The sequence below is a fragment of the Brachyistius frenatus genome, unplaced genomic scaffold (genome assembly GCF_029030835.1).
Source record: "Brachyistius frenatus isolate BFR_SWC_R1_liver_20210118 unplaced genomic scaffold, ASM2903083v1 Contig_181, whole genome shotgun sequence".
NCBI lineage: Eukaryota > Metazoa > Chordata > Actinopteri > Embiotocidae > Brachyistius > Brachyistius frenatus.
This window is the reverse complement of record NW_027210780.1, coordinates 570,777-589,230: the sequence shown is the minus strand read 5'-3', so window position 1 is coordinate 589,230 and position 18,454 is coordinate 570,777. Positions and strand designations below refer to the sequence as shown.

At 42.1% G+C, this 18,454-nt stretch overlaps 1 protein-coding gene across 1 annotated transcript; it reads left to right on the top strand.

The window, feature by feature from the left end:
- Nucleotides 1-533: 533 nt before the first annotated feature.
- On the top strand, nucleotides 534-6,052 carry LOC138632334 (leucine-rich repeat transmembrane protein FLRT2). The gene is made up of 2 exons (XM_069717828.1): nucleotides 534-1,056; nucleotides 2,567-6,052. The coding sequence occupies exon 2, from the start codon at nucleotides 3,026-3,028 to the stop codon at nucleotides 5,042-5,044; it is 2,019 nt and encodes a 672-aa protein (XP_069573929.1). The 5' UTR covers nucleotides 534-1,056; nucleotides 2,567-3,025; the 3' UTR covers nucleotides 5,045-6,052.
- Nucleotides 6,053-18,454: the final 12,402 nt, after the last annotated feature.

The window sequence follows — 18,454 nt, the reverse complement described above, 5'->3', positions numbered from 1 at the left end:
AGTAAAAATAAATAAATATTATTCCGTCGACCCATCTGTCTTCCAGCCGAATGAACAGATTTGAACTGAACCAGGAGCTCCAATGTCCCCAAATGTTATTCAACTAGCACCTACCTAATGTTTTTTTTTTTTTTTTTAGAGAGATAATGTGATTAATTGCACGTGTTCATATGTGGTAATTGTAAAAAAATAAATACACATAAAATCATATTCAGGCCATTCAGTGGCTCTGACATTTTACCTCATCTTGACCCTCTGGTTTACACACAGGTCTTCCTGTTTATTTTACCCACATATAATCATTTCATCTTTTCTTCTCCATTATCCATGTCCATTATTTTAGACTTGTATTGTGTATATATAAGGAATTTATTTTTAATTGATCAGAAAAAAAGTGCAAATCAAAATAAACAGCAATTTTCTGCATTAAAGTGAACACTAGGTGAGGGGAGGGAGGGAGAGAAAGGTGGCTGTGAGGAAGAGGAGAGAGAAAGGAGGTGTACGAGTCGAGGAGAGCAGGAGAGACAGTGAGAGACCGCGCTAACAGAGACAGGGTGAGCCGTGGGGCTCCGGGAGGAACCAGGCAGCGTCACACACGGTTACCACACTATGGACTCAAGATCCCGGGTTCCTATCGGCGGAGCGGCGGGGGTCAGGCGGGTAGCCTCTAACTCTGCTCTCCCCTCTCCTTCATGCCCGCTTCTCCTCCTCTGAAGGGAGCAGAGAGGAACTTCACCGGCAGCTCCTGAGCTGCTCGGCCGTCCGGAGTTTCAGGATACCGTGGTGCGTTCGAGGAGGCGGAGGGGAAGATGCGGAACAGACCGCTGCTGACCTGAACTTACTTCCCTTCCTGGTTTATTCGGCCAGGATCATGCACAATCAGCATAATGCCACAGTTCTCCACCGCCGGAAAACCAAGTGAGGGCAGCCCGCAGCCGCAGCGGGAGCGGACGCAGCGGGCTGGATGCAGACTTTGTTCCCGGTGTGAGCGCAGCCGTCTGCGGAGAGACGAGACGAGCTGGATGTGAAGCAGCAAGACTTTCTGCTTTCCTGAAGGTAGGAAAAGAAACATTTCATACACAATGACCTGATTGTTACAGAGTTCATTTTCAGCTCTAGGATTTCATTCTTTTTCCATGTTAAAATATCCACATTGAACTTAATGTCAAAATAATTGTTAGACAGAATAAACGGGAACAACGATTTATTGGTTGTTGTTGTTTTTTTTTTTAAATTACAATCTAGGCTATTTATCGGTTGTAAAAAAAAAAAAAAAAAAGGTGCAGTGTTGGGATTTGACTTGAAACAGACTGCGCTTTCTAAAGGCGCAAACCAAATGAAGTGTCGGGCAGTTGATTCCCCAGTTTGGAGACAAAGGCTGTCTCATCTCATGAAGGCGATGTTTTTCACGGGCATATGGATTTATATGGAATGGGTTTCATGCCAAAATAGCCTGCTGATATTAACGCGGTGAGGTCGGGTCACCATAATTGGACTCAGTTTGATGCCTTGTTTGGCCTCCCCAAGGAACATTACATAACTATTGAACTGCCTTGGCCAGAAATCAATGCAATCTGTCAACAGGCTGTGCTGCCTGGTGCTATTTTATCAATCATCACTACCACCCAGCTAACAACCACTAATAAATACATTACCATCACTTCCTTTGCAGGGACTGTATGGATGGTAAACTCCTAAGTGCTGCAGTGTAGGCTTTTATTGATGTTTTTCTTAATCTTCGTTAAATAATGAGGCTTTTGTTTGTGTGCCAACTAATACAGATGCAGTGGACAGGGGACTCTCTCCTCTCTATATAAATCGTATGACCTTGCGTGCACAGTAGCACCTTTCCTCATTGCAAGAGGCCCACATCGATCTTAGTTTTGTCCCTGTGCAAGGAATTTGTCTCATCTTATCTCTACTGACAGGCTGCGTTCATCACCATCCAGCACTCCACCTCTCCTCAGCACAGCTGAAGTTAATGAATCAGGGGACGAGGGCAATGCAAGTCTAATCTCACAAAAATTAAGAGCAAATATTTGGCTTTGTATTATCTCGAACGTTATCTCACGCAGGCTCTTTAACCCCTGAAGAGGATTCTCATGGCAAAGGGCAAGATCCCTCAAGGTTACACCGGGAAACGGCTCCATGGTGCTCGCAGAATTCCTTTTGGAAGGAATTTGACAAAAAAAAAAAAAAATGTTTTTCCCTCTCAATTTGGGAAGATAAAAAGGTTTGAATTGATTTAGTGCGTATTTTCCTAACATATTGTGGTTTATGTTAGTAATCTGAACATAACTTTTAAAGCTTGTTTTCCCTCTAATTTGTTGCACCTTTGCCGTCAGTATCTATTCCAGCATTGTTTTTCTCCAGCTGTGCATCTGAAGAATATCTAACTAATCTGCAATTCATTTGTATGCACACAGCTCTTCTCTCCCAATTTAGAATGCCTCACTTTGCATCTGTGTGGTAGAGAGGGGGAAATAAATCATTTGCTCTATTGGAAAGCATGCATTTAAAGAAAAGAAGAATGATATTCCCATTTTTTTCTTATTTTTTCCAACAGGTTTTTGGGTCCAAATGTCAATCCAGAGACACATTTTATTGTGCTGGAACCAGCAGTGTGTGACATGAAAGGGAAAGGAAGCAGGAAGAGGACATCGTATGAAAACCTTGCAGTGTGTCGATGGCACCATCCACGTTGAGTACTGTGGAGAGAGCGCTATCCGGTGGTGAATGAGAAGGGAGCGTGAAAATGTGATGGACTTTACTCATGTCTCCCAGCTCAGTTATGGACAGTGGCTGGTGAAGGAATAATATTGCAGAATGAGGTCATTGCTCTTGTGTCGGGAAGCCTAGTACAACCATTTCCCAGTGGATTACTCAAGACCTTCTGCAGCTCTAGGCTGGACACACTGGTGTTATTAAGCCAACAGCCAAACTCTAATGACTCTTCTGTTGGAAAACCTAATTTCTTCATTTTTTTCTATGATTTTATTTCTGTACTTTTTCTGATACCTTTGAAATGGAGATACAGTGGCGCTTATGGAATAAGGACTGGGTCTCCTTCATACGGCCGTGGATTCCTATACTGTTAGGCCTTCATCTCCAGTTCTCCCGCGCCTCCAACTGTCCCGAGGAGTGCCGCTGCGATCGCTCCTTTGTTTACTGCAACGAGCGGAGCCTGACCTCAGTGCCTCTGGGAATCGGTGAGGGTTACAAGACTCTCTACCTCCACAACAACCAAATCAATAACGCTGGCTTTCCCTTGGAGCTCCACCATGTGGCTTCCGTGGAAACTGTGTATCTCTACGGCAACCAGCTGGATGAGTTCCCAATCAACCTGCCCAAAAATGTAAGGGTCCTCCATCTGCAGGAGAACAACATTCAGACCATCTCCAGAGCGGCTCTGGCTCAGCTTCTTTGGCTTGAGGAGCTGCATTTGGATGATAACTCCATTTCTACTGTCGGGGTGGAAGAAGGGGCCTTCCGTGAGGCAGTGAGCCTGAAGATGCTCTTCCTCACCAAAAACCATTTGAGCAGTGTGCCTATCGGTCTCCCGGATGATCTGAAGGAATTGCGACTGGATGAGAATCGGATTGCGGTTATTGCCGAGGAAGCGTTTAGGAATGTCACCCACCTGGAACGTCTCCAGTTGGATGGAAACCTGTTGACAGATGAAGGAATCTCACCAGGGACCTTTCAGGACCTGGTCACCCTGAGGGAGCTGTCCCTGGCACGCAACTCACTCACTTACCCCCCTCCGTTCCTCCCGGTGGAGGTGCTTGTCAAATTAAACTTTCAGGAAAATCAGATAAACCAGATCCCTGTCAGAGCGTTCGCAGGGTTGCACAAGCTGGAGAGGCTGGATATTTCTAACAACCAACTGCAGTCGTTGACACAGGACGTCTTTGACGGCCTCGTGAGTCTCCGACAGCTCACAGTTCGGAACAACCTTTGGCTGTGTGACTGCAGCATCAAATGGGTGGTGTCGTGGCTCAAAACTCTGCCTCCCTCGCTCAACGTGCGTGGCTTTATGTGCCATAAACCCGAAAAGTTCCGGGGCATGGTGATCAGGGAACTGAGTGCTGAGTTGGTCCAGTGCCCAAGGAGCACAGGCAAGGTACCCGAGCCTACCTCACCAGCTGAGACGGCTCTGAACCCGTCCCTGTCCTCTTCCACAGATTTGGTCACTCAGTTTGTTTCAACCTCTCCCAGGCAACCCTTCCCCATATTCCCGACCCTCTACCCAGTCTACACCACAAGGAAAGAGGGAATGAGGACTAAGCGACCTCTTGACCCCCGGAGAGAGAACCTGCAGGTCACGTTCGCCATACTAAATGGGTCGGCTATCCACGTGAGCTGGGTGGCTGCCTTTCCAGTCACTGCCTACAAGGTGACCTGGGCCAGGATGGGCCCCAGTCTGACCGGCGACACAGTCAGGGAGAGGATAGTGGGTGGGGATCATCGAGGGATCCGACTAGCTAACCTTGAGCCAAAGTCCACCTATCGGATTTGTGTCATTCCCTTGGATGCATTCAATAATTACCGGCCCAAAGATGATACTGTGTGTACCGAGGCCATGACCACGCCGGCCTCGTTCAGCCCGGACAACAACAACAACAACAAAAGACGGTCAAAGCCCGAGCAGGCCACCCAACAAGAGCCCGGTTCGCCTTTCCTGCTGGCCGGGCTGATCGGTGGGGCCGTGATCGTGGTGCTCGTGTTACTGCTCAGTATCTTCTGCTGGCATATGCACAAGAAGAGCAGCTCAAAGTCCTCCAAATGGAAATACAACCGAGGGCGCAGAAAAGACGACTACTGCGAGGCAGGCACCAAGAAGGACAATTCCATCCTGGAAATGACTGAAACAAGCTTCCAGATAGTCTCTCTCAACAACGAGCAGCTCCTCAAGGGAGATTTCCACATCCAGCCTATTTACACCGCTAATGGAGGCATTGGCTTCCAAGACTGCCCCCTGGGGATCAACAGCACAGTCTACTGCAAGAACAATGTTCAGGATGCAGACTTATGTCACACATGATGGTTTTGAGGAAACACATGATGGTTTTGAGGAAGCATCAGGAGCATTTTTACTGACAATTAGACACTCTTTGCTGAACATTGTACAGTGTTAATATTATTTGAAACCCCCATATCTTCAAGAAATGTAATTTATACAACTGGCTGGATGATATCTTTTATATAACGACATTAGATTTATAAGTTATTCGTTTCTGGAGTTGTGCTGTTTCAGTTCTGTGTACACAGACATGTACAATCACGATTCATTTCTTTTTTAAGTATTAAGGCTGGGTTTTATTTTGCTTTTTGGTAATAGTGAAAGATTTTAAGTCATTGTATACTGTGACCATAACAGATCCAAACTCTACACTGTAGCTGAAGTAACATAGTGGTGAAAACAGCTTGTAGAAATCTGTATGAGGGAAAAGAGGCACAAACCGACCACACTCACCACTAGAGGGAAGAGTTTCTTTTTTTTTTCTGTGACTGTTTTCAGTCATATCATCTCAGAAATATGGCACATTTGTTTAAATGCATCTGCACTCTAAAGAGATGGAAATTGAGAAATTCCTGCTCGAGGAAAAGAGCAAATTTTCATGAAAACATTTTTTTTCTCTGCCTCTAAAGGAAAATTTAAATGTCATGCTCATTAAACAGTCACAGAAAGCTGTAGTGCTTTCACCTGCTTTTCAAGATTAATACATTATCACAGTTAAGGGGTCATGTTATTTGTACTAGCTGTGTTTGATGGTGGGTGTCAAAAAGCACATCTGCTATCTGCTGTATGTTTAACTCATGAGGAACCAACTTATTTTCCTTTTTGTTCAACAAGAATAATGTTATGGTAAAACAGTATATATATATGTGCCTTGAAGTTATCAGCTTACAATGTCTTTTGAATCTACATTTTTGCACAAAAAGTATCCTGTATATACATTCAGTTGAATTGTTGTGGAGGAAACATCTTGCTCTTGATTATTTATTTACCTCATTACACATTTAATTAAAAACATATCTCCAAATGTGATTTTTTTATTTTATTTCATTCTGTTCTGGAATGATCACAGGCTCAAACATTGAAGGATTTTGTGTGACAGTTGCAGAGATCTGTTTTTTTTTTTTTAAAGGGAAATGTCCTTTTAGGATAACTACAAGCTCAAAAGTCACCAAGAGATTGGACTCAATGTCTACTTAACACAAAACCGTCTGAAAGCGGCTTCACAGCTGAACTGTGTGCAGTTGTGAACAAACATTTCTACTTTCCAAAAAAGCCAAACAATTACCTGGACCTCCAGTGCATTGGGTAATTTAGTATCCGGGGTGAAAAAATACTGGATTTCGTAACCTGTAAAGTGATGGCAGTCTTTAAAGTTGCAGCTTTAATTCTGCTTCAATTTAATGCCTCAGAAAAATGGCATTGTGTTCTCTAAATCTTTATTCAAGGGTCATTTCATCCAGTTCACCAAAATAGCCTTGATAGAACATTTAATTTAAACATTCAGCAAACTAAAGGCCATTTACTGCCCTTGTATTGGAGTTAACAGCAGGAAATCACAAATATATACCTCACATATGATTATATTAGAATTGAATGTCAAGTTTATCAAAAAAATAATATTGAAACTATATTTGTCTTCTTTGTTATTAGATGCTGCCTTCACCATTTGTAAAATATACCTGCAAATCTCCCAGTTTGTTCATATTTGATATTATACTTTTAATGGGCAATGCTTCACCCCCAAAAAACACACCAACAAAAGAATGTTTTACCACGACTGGTACTTTTGTTTTTAACCTCATAACCTTTTTGCTTGTTTGCAGTGTTTTTTGACAAATCATTTTTAAGGTCCAGTACCTGCCGTTAACCTGCCTCAGAGGATCTTTGTGCTGTTGGCTACGATATGTAATGCAGATGTCTACACTACTGTCTGTTTCAGACTTAAACACAAGCATTTTTAATCATTTGTGTAAACTATACATTTATATACAAAGTTTTAAGATGCTCACTGTTTGAAAATAACAGCCTATAATGCGTTGTCTTGGATTTAATGTGTAGTTTATGAGCTGAATAAGAACAAGAAAGCCCTTAAGTAAAAAATAACTGCCTTTCTCTTTTTATTCTTTCCAATTAGAAGTGAAAATGTATCTTTAAAATTACAGTAGGAGTATAAATGATGAATCAGTTGTGAGACCGAATGTGATACTGCACTTCCCTGGTTAAAGCGCCTGGGGGACAAAGGGATCCTATTACTCAGACTTCTTCTTTATTCTGTATAAACTGTGCTGGACAGTATTTAATCGTACTGATGGCCACAGATCCATATTTCTTGCTAGCAAAGCAGACATTAGATCTTTCTAATATGTTCTAGCAGATACAATAGGCAGGAACAATAGACCACAGAGAGAGATGAAAGAAATACTGTGGAAAACTATATTCTTGAATTGTCAGAGAGCAAAATCTTAACAGACACTTGTGGTTTATTACTTGTGGCTAATGTTCATGGTTGGTCAACCTGAATCAGTATAAAAAACAAATGCTGTTAAAATGAAAAAATATTTCCCCAACTTGTTGGGTGCAAAAATATATGACCATTTTTAAACTCATCATCCTGTTCAACTTTGACCTCCTGCACCTCCAAGTGGTTTAGATTATACATGTCTGATCATCTGACTGTTTCCTATCTTGTGGAACTTTATTTTTTAAGAATTTCATCACATTTCAAGATCTTACCAATTCATTTGAGAAAAAAAAAACATTAAAATGTTGGAAAATACGAAACAAAAATCCAAGTTTTAATAAACAAATTGTAGTTCACAGCTTATTTTGATATTGGCATTGGAAAATAGTGTTCAGCTCACAATAATTCAGCAGACGTAGTTTGACAAATTAAGCAGTTTTATTCTTGTATTTTCAGAAAACCTTGTGAAACTACCAGGTTGTATCTCTCCACCACAATTCAGCCAAACAAACAAGTCTCACAGTAGTGGATTGACAAGCAATTGTTCACTTCTCGTTAGGGGAATCCTTTTCTCTGAAGCAACGTTAGAGTACATTCACTGGATTTTTGTGATTTAGACTCAAGACACACAGACAGTAACTAATAGTCATTTTGTGTTTGAAACAACCAGCATTAGCTGCCATAGAAAAACTGGAATTATCATTTTGCTTTCATTTTTAAACCATTAACTTTGGTTGCTATATAAATTTAAGTCTCTTTTATGTATATAGTGCCAAATTTAACAAGTCATGAAACTTTGCATAAGAAGGTTGAGACTCAACAAAGAGAGAAACCCAACAATTCAACAACCCTCACGAGTGACAGCTGGAGGGAAAAAAATGCCCGTTTAACAGGAAGAAACCTCAAACAGAACCAGGAGAGCAGAGAGAGTAACGGCCAGCACGGAGACAACAAACATTAAACACTGGGCAGGTTGGTGGGACCAGGAACAGATCAGAAACATGCAGCTCTGCAGCCAGAGAAACCTGCAGAGAGAGGACAGAGGAAAGAAGCAACAACTACAGAAGAGAGAAGAAACAAAGTTAATGACATGCAACAGTGGCAAATGATTGCATGGAGAGTGAAAGAAAGCACAGGAGCACAGTGGGTCAACTGCAGCATAACTTAGGTCCTGCTCTGACCTGGTGTGGACATGAGTCCTTGTGAAGCATCATCTGACCTGCAGTAACCTCGTGTCTCCCTCAGAGTAGCTCCGCCCCTTCCCTCTTCTTCTGGGTGTGTTTGTGTGATTGTCTGCAGGTGTGCTGGACTCAGAGGCGGAGCCACCAGTTGCACCTCATCACAATAATCAAGACCTCTTCATCCATCCATCTCCACGCTGCCAGATCGTTATTGCACTGCAGTTGGCGCCACAATGTTCCCGCCTGATGTAAGTGTCATTTTGCTCTTGTTTTTTTTTGTTTTTAATCTTGCCTTGATTAGCTTAATTCTCTTTAACTTGACTCCGTCCCTGCTCGTCTCCCCAACCTGCTGCCCAGCCTCAATCCCTGCTACCTGCTGGAGACCTTTGTAAACCTGCACACTTCTGCACCACTCGGCCCATTAACAGCTCCCCTCTCTGGACTGCAGTTTAAAGCTCTCCTTATCAATTCATCCAATCAATCTGCTACATCTTCTAATACAAAAAAAAACTAACTTTTACTGCTTCCCTGCCTCCATAGCGTCTGCATTTGGGTTCACTAGACCTTAACGGTGTTTCACATATAATCCCTTCGGTTTCACACATTACATCATGAAAATGTTCCAAAATATGTGTTTCACATGCGTAAGCATGTGCACTCAAAATAGTTCACAGGATTAAATTGTAAATTCCACAAATGCAAAATCACATTTAAATGTATTCACAGGTGATCACGTGTTTTTGGACGTGAAATGTTTTATTTTTTGTAATGGATAATAAAAAGACAATTGTAACGTATATATGTTCTTAAGAACCACTTTTTATTGACGCACACACATTTGAGTTAAGAGGCCATCCCAAAGCTGCAACTTCACTTAAGTCTGCAGAGAGAGTCGCCCGATCCTGTGAAAGCTGGACATCCAGAGGAATCGACTCTTATCTGACAGTTACGTCTCACTATTGACAATCACTGGAGACTCAGGTTAAGTCTTGAAACGAGCCACACAGCGGGTGATCGAGCTGGGATTCGAGCGTGGGAGCTGACAAAGACAGAGCCGTTGTAACGCCTGGAATCTGGTCCGTGCTGTGGAATTCATGAAACGTCGTTTTACGCCGGCTGTTTCGCCAGCACACTCAATTTAGCCTCGCAAGCACCTTTTACAATTCCAGCCTTCGCACGCTTCCTTTGCCTCATTCTGTCATCGTAATACTGCGGCAAGCCACAAGCTCAAAGAGAAGCAAAGGATGCTGGACCACTTAAGCAGGTGATTGACATGATTGACGGGTATAATTCTGAGCACGCCCCATGCAACAGGTAGATTACGGCGCATCAATGCTATTTCGGGCCGACTACATTTAGTGCAGGGGGCACCTGGAGTCATTAACCAGGGTCCTTATGTGCAGAAGAACCAGGCTCTCAAAAGTCTGCATGAAATCTCAAATCAAAACAGTAGTCATTGACTGGGACATCCGTTCTGAGGCTGTGGTGCAATCCAGGAGATCTCCCATAACTGGAGCATCTTCTTCAGCCTCGGACAGGTTGAACACGTACGGGAACACGTGGAAGCTGTCCAGCACACGCTTTAAACACACTGGGATTCAGGTTGTCTGGACCCATTGGAGTTTGGATAGCTTCTTTCTTACATGGCTGGATGTGATGAATTGGCTAATAGGTGATTTAAAAAAAAAAAAAAAAAAGTTTTCAGCATTATGTCACGGCCAAGACAAAAAGTGAAAAAGTAAATCTTTAAAAGTTAAAGGCTTTAAAAGCTGCTTTAAAAGGCTTCCAGGTCTAAGAAATGTGTGCATCAGTGAAGTAGAAAAGTACAAAAAAGGAAAGAGAAGAAGGGAATAAAATTGCAAAGTGTGCAAAGAACTGTTTGAAACAACACCGTGGTTTGATTTATTCATGGTAATGATTTCAGGGCATCGCAGCTAATTGCAAAACAATACAGTCAAGATTAGAAATATCACACGTGATTGCCTAACCAAACCGGTGCACTTTTCTAAAGAGATAAATCCCACCAGCCTGCTTTACTTTTCATGGCTTTACACCAACAAAAATGGTGGCGGACTAATTCAAGTGTCTCTTCTTCTTCATCTAATATCGGATGGATATAATAGGCCTCTGATTCCCAGGAATGTTTGGTTTCCAATCCCCGTGGTCATTACTGTGGTCAGCTTGCATTAAATTACATTAGAGAACCACTCAGGGCCCCCCTCCCCCAACACACACACACACACACACACACACACACACACACACACACACACACACACACACACACACACACACACACACACACACACACACACACACACACACATCTCTACCTCACACACCTCTACACACAAGTATTGATCTCTGGAGCTCCACTGGATTATGAAAAATGGGTACCAACCTTAATGACACTTCACCTGAGATAGACTGTCTCTCTGCTCTGCTGGCGAGGTGAAAATGCATGTACAGGGAAATCAGTGCTAAAATGTTGTCCCAGCCTGTCCCTGTATCTTCTTGCATTGATTAACTGTTGAAACAGAGATATAAAGGAATAATTTATGCTGGAAATGATTAATGACTTGCAGTATGGAGGGTCATTTGGTGGTGTTAAAGACCACATTGTGGCACACAGGGCAGTCATTTCATCAAACTCAGAGGAAATGTTTGCACTCCAGTTGTAGTGCAGATAATCTTTCATTTGTACTGCAGTAACATATTCATTTCAGCCCAATAATTTCATTGGTATCACTAGAGCACAGGGGGAGGCAGCTATATGCATACAAAACTGAGTTCTATAAATGTGCACCATCATGCAGATAAAAGGCACTGATGTTGGAAAAACTATGATTACAGGATAATTTCCCTCTTTTTCCACTCTCAGTTTATAAAAAAAAACAATGCAAATCAGAATCAATCATCTCACCTGACAGGAAATAGGATAGAAACCTAAATATAATGTGCCCTTGATCTTGCTGGATTTTCCCCATAAAGTAGAGCCTCTTCATTAAAGCTCAACTGCAGCGTGCCGGCAGCGAGAAGGAATCCTGTGTCGAACAAATCCTGGTTTCCCAGCTGCTGTTAAAAGTCGGTGGTCTTCCTCACTTTGTTTCCTCCTTCGTTCGACCTTGACACAGCTCTGTAAAGTCCAGCTCGCTTCTCTAATCAGCCTGCGCACACTGAGCCTTACCCTGTTGTGTGTGTGTTTGTGTGTGTGTGCATGCAGTGGTGTTAGTCCCAGTGTGGACAAAAGGTTAGTTATAGGATGCAGCCTTTCTGGCTCACACAGTGTGTCCTATTATCACCGACATATTGAACTAGTAAGGTGCATTACTCACCGTGATGTCAGTGCACCAGCAGCCGCAGGCCGGCTCTATTTCATCACCTGCGGCAGGACGGCAGGTTTTTACATGCTGACTGACTGAGAGGTTCAGAAAAAGAAAACAAAATCAGTCATCTATGTCTGCTTCAAACTGTCCATTTATATCCAAATCTAAATAACACAACAGAGTCATTACACGCAAGGCGAGGTCGAGCTCTCGTTTGGTTCTCTTTTCATATTTTGTATTAGTTGTATTTGTATCATGTCCTCGGCCAAATGGTAAAAAACAACAACTGTTTCGCCTGTTTAGCCCCTCAGTTGATCCTCTGTCTGAAAGAAGCCATTTAAGCTCCTGTCTCTTTAAGGCCTCTCCCTGAAAGTCCATTTTTCTCTGATTGGCCAAACTCCAGTGCTCGTGACCCCCACATCGTCCTCTTGGAGGTACTGGAAGGAAACTGGAAACCTATCGATGTAATCTGTCTTTCTTAAATGGAAATGGAAACTTCTCAAATGTATCCGAACGTGTTTGAGCCTGAATGTGATCAATAATATCAGAATCGACAGCACGAACATCACAGCAGCAGATTACAGCAGAGCGTTTTCTACGTGGTAAATATTCCACTCATTACCTGCTTATTGGCTAACATGACGGTGGATTTGGTGAATAACGTATGTGTCTTAAATATACTCACATACGAGTGTTTTCTGCTGTCGCTAAATGACTAAGATACAGTGTCTCCCTGCAGAGTTGGTTTCCATGAGCAGATGACATGTAACTAAATCTGTGATGAGCTGTCAGAGTGTCCTGTATCTGTGTGACACAAAATAAATATATCTGTATTTATCTCCTAGTACAGTTGGTATTGTGGAAATGATGGTGTTAAAAAGAAAGCTCCTCATTTGTTCTCGATGTAAATTAATGAACACAGTCCCAGAAGAAGAACTGTGTGTCTCACATCTCTGCCAGGCAAACATTAGGGGGTTTAGTGTTTGTGGACATTTGAGTCCTGTTGTGTGTTCAGTAATGTTAGCGTACCTGTGCAGGTAGACATGCAGAGAAAAGTCAAATGAAGGACAGCACCTTTCTGCTGGTTGTGGAGTGTCTCTCACTGGACATTAAGACTGAACTCTTTCACACATGAATTGTATTCGTGAGAATGAACTCCATATTTCTGCCTGTTTCCTTCTGTTGGTTTAATCCCTGTCCCGGGACGAACCCTCTGCCTGACAGGTGACCAGCTGACAGGTGTAGTGCAGGATGGATATGACTCATGATGCTCGGTGAGAGCGTCTGCTTGCCACCGGATTAACATAGATCAGAGATGAACTGCTGCGTGAGCGCCCATCGATTTAGTGCCTCCTCTCCAGCTTCTCACACAGAGACAGACAGTCTTGACAGATAAGTAGCAGAGCTGCATATATTCTGATTCATCAGACGGGTATCTGGGGCTAACCCCACCTGAGGACGGGGGATTGCTGGAACTGCTTTGATGTTAATCTGTTCATTTCTTGGGTTTATAAGCAAGCAGACCCTCCTTCACTGTCTAATGACGACATCCGATGCCTGGCAGAGATCACTGCAATTTATTTTTTGGAGCGTGATTAGAGACACCTATTTCCTCTCCACAGTCGTCAGTAAGGAGACTGATTGCTGTTAAGTGGTTTTCTGCAGCCTTATTGTTACAGTGGGTGACATATTTCATTAGCAGTATTTTGTCCACAATGTTCTGCTGAGTCAGTCCTTCCAGCACCTCAAGGATCGTACAAGTAGGGAAGAATATTCATGGTCCAACCAAACCCGACAGGTTGTTTAACGTAACATGTTTCTGCGTGACTCTTCTGACGACTCAAACAAGGATTCATTTGACCCGTCACCTGTATTATTGAGGTTTGGTTAGGTTTAGGAACCTGAAACAAACTGGCACAAAGACGAGATGAGACGTAAGCACATGAAACAGGAAATGACACAAACCGAGAATGAGTCGGGAGAGGGAACTCAACAGGCAGCAGGAGACGTGACAAATATGACCCGGCATCCTCGTTCAGACTGATGAGGGGAACCAAAGTGTGTTCTGTCGTGTTGTCGTCCGTCCTCCTCAGGCTCAGACCTGTTGTGAGACATAGCTGCTTTTCAGCTCAGCGCGGTTGGAAAGAGTTGTTCTACGAGTTGTTTTACGAGTTGTTCTACGAGTTGTTCTACGAGTTGTTCTACGAGTTGTTCTGTGAGTTGTTCTAAGAGTTGTTCTGAGAGTTGTTCTGTGAGTTGTTCTACGAGTTGTTCTACGAGTTAGCGGAGCTTTTCTGTCGGGCCATTCTTCCCTGACCTCCCTCATCAACAAGGTATTTTCACCCTCTAAACTCTAAAGACTGTTGTGATGAAAATCTACCAGTTTTAGCTGTTTTCAAAATTCTTAAACCAACAATGAATCCACGGTCAAAGTGACCGATATCACATTATTTTCTTGATTATAATGTTTAGTGTGAATATTAAAGCATCTACTTTACCTTAAAATCAACAGCTCCAAATCCATGTTGATGCTACACAGGCAGGCAGCAGAAGCAATGGCACCTTAATCACTATGCACCACCTGTTCTTGCATGATGTAACATGGGTTGACCAGGTAAAATCTCCTTTGAAATCCTCAAAATCCTTTACGGCACCACACACACCACCAGCTATGGTTCCTCAGCTAGCTATAAGAAGGAGCCGGCTCTGTACTCTTATTACAGGCATCAAAGCAAACATGAGGACATTGAAGGAAGAAGCTAAGAGGAGAAAAATAATGACTAAGAGGCCAAACTAAATTATGGACAGGCTTTTCGTCTTTGGAGCGAGCTTCATGAAATAAAAGGCTGTAAGACTGATGCCGAGCTGGCCTTCAGGCTGTTCAACTTGTAGGGAATATCATCTGTTATTCTACCTTTATATAACTGTACAGCATGATGGCTGGTTTGTACTGAAATTATGATGTTTTGTAATTAGTCATTAAGACTGCTGTTGCTGCTGCGCAAGTCCTGACCTTCATCTGAAGGTGTTCCTGCTCTGCACTGCTGCCACACGATTGGCTGATTGGAGAATTGCATGAATATGTAGGAAAACCCAATAAAGTGCTCCTATAGGAGCAATTATGATCAGAAAATCCCATTAGTACTTGTGTGAGAGGGTTCAGGATACGGTAAAGTTTTCCTTTTCATTTGCTTGACTTCATCTCTTGGTGTCCAATAGAGTGAGTATCCTGAAACAGGTAAACACATTCAAATGTTGTAGTTTCAGCCGACACCTTTTTTGGCCTCCAGAATTTTGTTGGTTTGGTTTTCTTTCCGAGCAACTGCTTCTTCAAATTGTTTCTTACCTTAGTGTCTCTGTTATTGATTGCAGGCTGGCATGATTTCAATTTCAAGGATATCCTCTCTAGAAAATATTCAAACCCACTTTTTTTATGCAAAGCTAGGGCAACTATATATTGAGCTCCATTCTTAAACAATTAGTTTGACAAATTTTGGAAATATGCCTTTTCTCTTTTCAGATGTGAAGATTGATACCACTGTGCTGTCACTTATATATGAGGCGAACTGTTTCCCTTTTATCCATACATAACTGACTGTAGCTTTATATTTACTGCAGTAATAATCTTTATATCAAACTCTCAGCAATGAAGCAAATTGTTCCCTAAAATGTCAAACTACTCCTTTAATTCACATGAATGGGATTCACGTTGATCTGCTCATCGTGCTTCCAACAACAGTTTGTGCAATGTAGGATTTGTGTCCTCCAGCACAGAAATCCAACAATAATTGAAAAAAAACAACATGGGAGGGAAATCCTAAAACTAACTAAACACAATAAATTGACTTCGGAGTAATCCAGTGGATTACAACCGAGACATCATGTTCTTTTATAGTACGACGATATTTAATCCTGATTGCAGCAATAAGAAAAATGTTTCTATGAAATTGTGGACATTTACTGTTTTATGATTTTTAAAGTACATGAGTGGATTTACTCTTCCCACAGCTGCAGAGATAAGATGCACAGCATGCAGGAAAGACAGTGGAATTTAGGAGAGGAGGAATAAAAAAGTCTCATTCAGTGCTGAGGGAGAACAAGAGCTGCAGTGTAGATGAGTGACTGGCCTCAGAGATAGAAAATCTCAGCACATCTTATCCTCTAACCCGGGCTGCACTCTGTTTTCCCATCTCTCTCATAGAATGAGATTCGTCCCCGAACATCCCAACGATCTGATGTCCTTTCAAATCTGCTGCTCGGTAATGACCTCCCCCTCCTCCCTTCCCCTCTCCCCTCATCCTCCTCCTCCCCCGCACCACCCCTTCAATCCACCCTCTGTGGCCTGCGTGTCATTCATCACTGCTGGGACTCTTAATGAGAAACCTTTCCGGGGCAGAATCAGAGGGAAAGTCATTTAGATTCAATCAATACTCAATGAAGATATTAGAACATGGGCTGTTTCTCTATTATGTAGCCCGGTGCAATAAGGGATGGTTAATTTACACAGTATTACATTAGTAAAGAATAAAAAAGAGACATTTGGCCCTCTGACAACTAATGAAATATTTAAAAAATAATAAAAAAAACATAATACAAAAGCAAGACATTATAATGTTTAGTTTGTGGACTACAAAATGTTTTTGTTTTTTTCAAATCAGATTAAAAACAAATCACTGAACCCCTGTATATTGCTACACCTGCCAGTTTCTAACCTTATGATGCATTTGTGGCGTTCACAGCGATGTTGGTGGCAGATTCACAGGATTTCCTCAATTTGTGGGAGTTCTTCGTTGCAGTGGGTGAATTTAAGGAGCATATACAAAAGAAGCCTTCTTATTGTTAAATCACAGTAGATTTCTCTGAAATAGCAGCTAACAGATTTCTGGAGGTCCAACTGGTGCAGAACGCTGCTGCCCAAATCTAACCGACAGGAGTATGTGAACACATCGCTCCTGCGCTGCCGGTTATGTTCCACACTAATTCTACAATTTTTACTTGTCACTTTTAAAGCATCACATAGCCTCACTTAAAATTATATCTGGGATTTACTAACACCTTATATCCCCGGACATTCCTAGAGACATGTTTAGGGATCACCTTGTGACCAATTCAAATTCAGCAAACACCAACAAAAATAATGAAATGAAATGTTTAGAGCAATTATGTCCCACCATTTATCCACATACAAAAGTATCAAGACATTCAGGAGTTTTACACCTGTTGTAAAGTTAGTGTTTAGTTGTTACGCAGCACGACACCGAGGCAGAATCCTTGAATGTGAAAACTTATTTGGCAATAAATACGATTCTGATTCAAAACGGCTCTGACTTCACACTAACATCAGTCTTTTATATCATCAAAATAACTGAGGCTTAATCTTAATTTAATGCGAGAGGGTTGTAAGATACCATCATCAAATAATGAGATATTTGGTCTGACACTGCAGACAATAAACGCCTCCACAAAGACTGCACAGCATGAAAAAGGAGCCCAAGAGTGTAGCTTGATAGCCCTCATAATCTATCTAATCCAGCCAACTTTAGTGAGTCAAAAAGGGCAGGGGATTAATTTAAACGTCGGCTATTGATTGAGGCATTAGACCTTCAAACTGTCTGAGAGGAATTAAACTGTTTGGGAATGTGCCTAAAATACCAAGTGGGTTTCTGCAGTGGGGCATGCAGAGGGAGGGCGATGGCACATTACCGCCTCCGCAAGGTAAACTAAAACTCCAGTTTGGTGCCTGAAGCGATGCCAGCGCAGCTCACATAGCAGCCTCCAACTAAATCACAAGCAAAACAGCCAGAAGTGCCGAGTTCCGGGACATGCAGGCGGCTTTAATCTGAGATACATGTTAGTTTGACGTCAAGAGCAAGCTCCTCTTTTATTGAACCCTGATAAGAGGAGCAGTGTGCAGAACCTTTAGTGAGTTGTTGTGTAACTGTTTAAGTCTTTGTTGATAGTTCAGCAACTGGCTCTATTTCATAAGTACTTTCTGAAGAAATAGTTCAATTTATAACTCTGAGAATGAGAGCCAGAAGTTAGATGAGAAGGCCGATGCTACTGATATTCAGTGCTTGATGTGGAAGTTCCAGTCCTCGCTTTATTCACTTTATTATATCAGCTGCTACAGCAAATCATTGTGCAATACCTTCCGAATTCCGACAGTGAATACAAGAGACTAAGAGATATTGCTAATGTTGACAACAAAAGTTTATTAAATCAAGTAACAAGACTAGTTAAAAACCTGGTATATGACTGCACCATTATGAAACAGTTGAAATAAGGGATTTTAATTTGAAATGGACACAGGAAGTCACAGTATTTGAGCAACAGATGGTGACTTCAGGTATTTTACCCTACGTGTCGCAGTTGAACACAGAAAGAAAGGAGGACCTAAATGCATGACCCAAAGCAGGTTGAAGAAAACAATGAACTTTACGCAGAAAGAATAGTTAAATAGTTC

Excerpts from the sequence above, each read along its gene's own strand:
- LOC138632334 (XM_069717828.1), top strand. The coding sequence starts at position 3,026 with ATGGAGATACAGTGGCGCTTATGGAATAAGGACTGGGTCTCCTTCATA.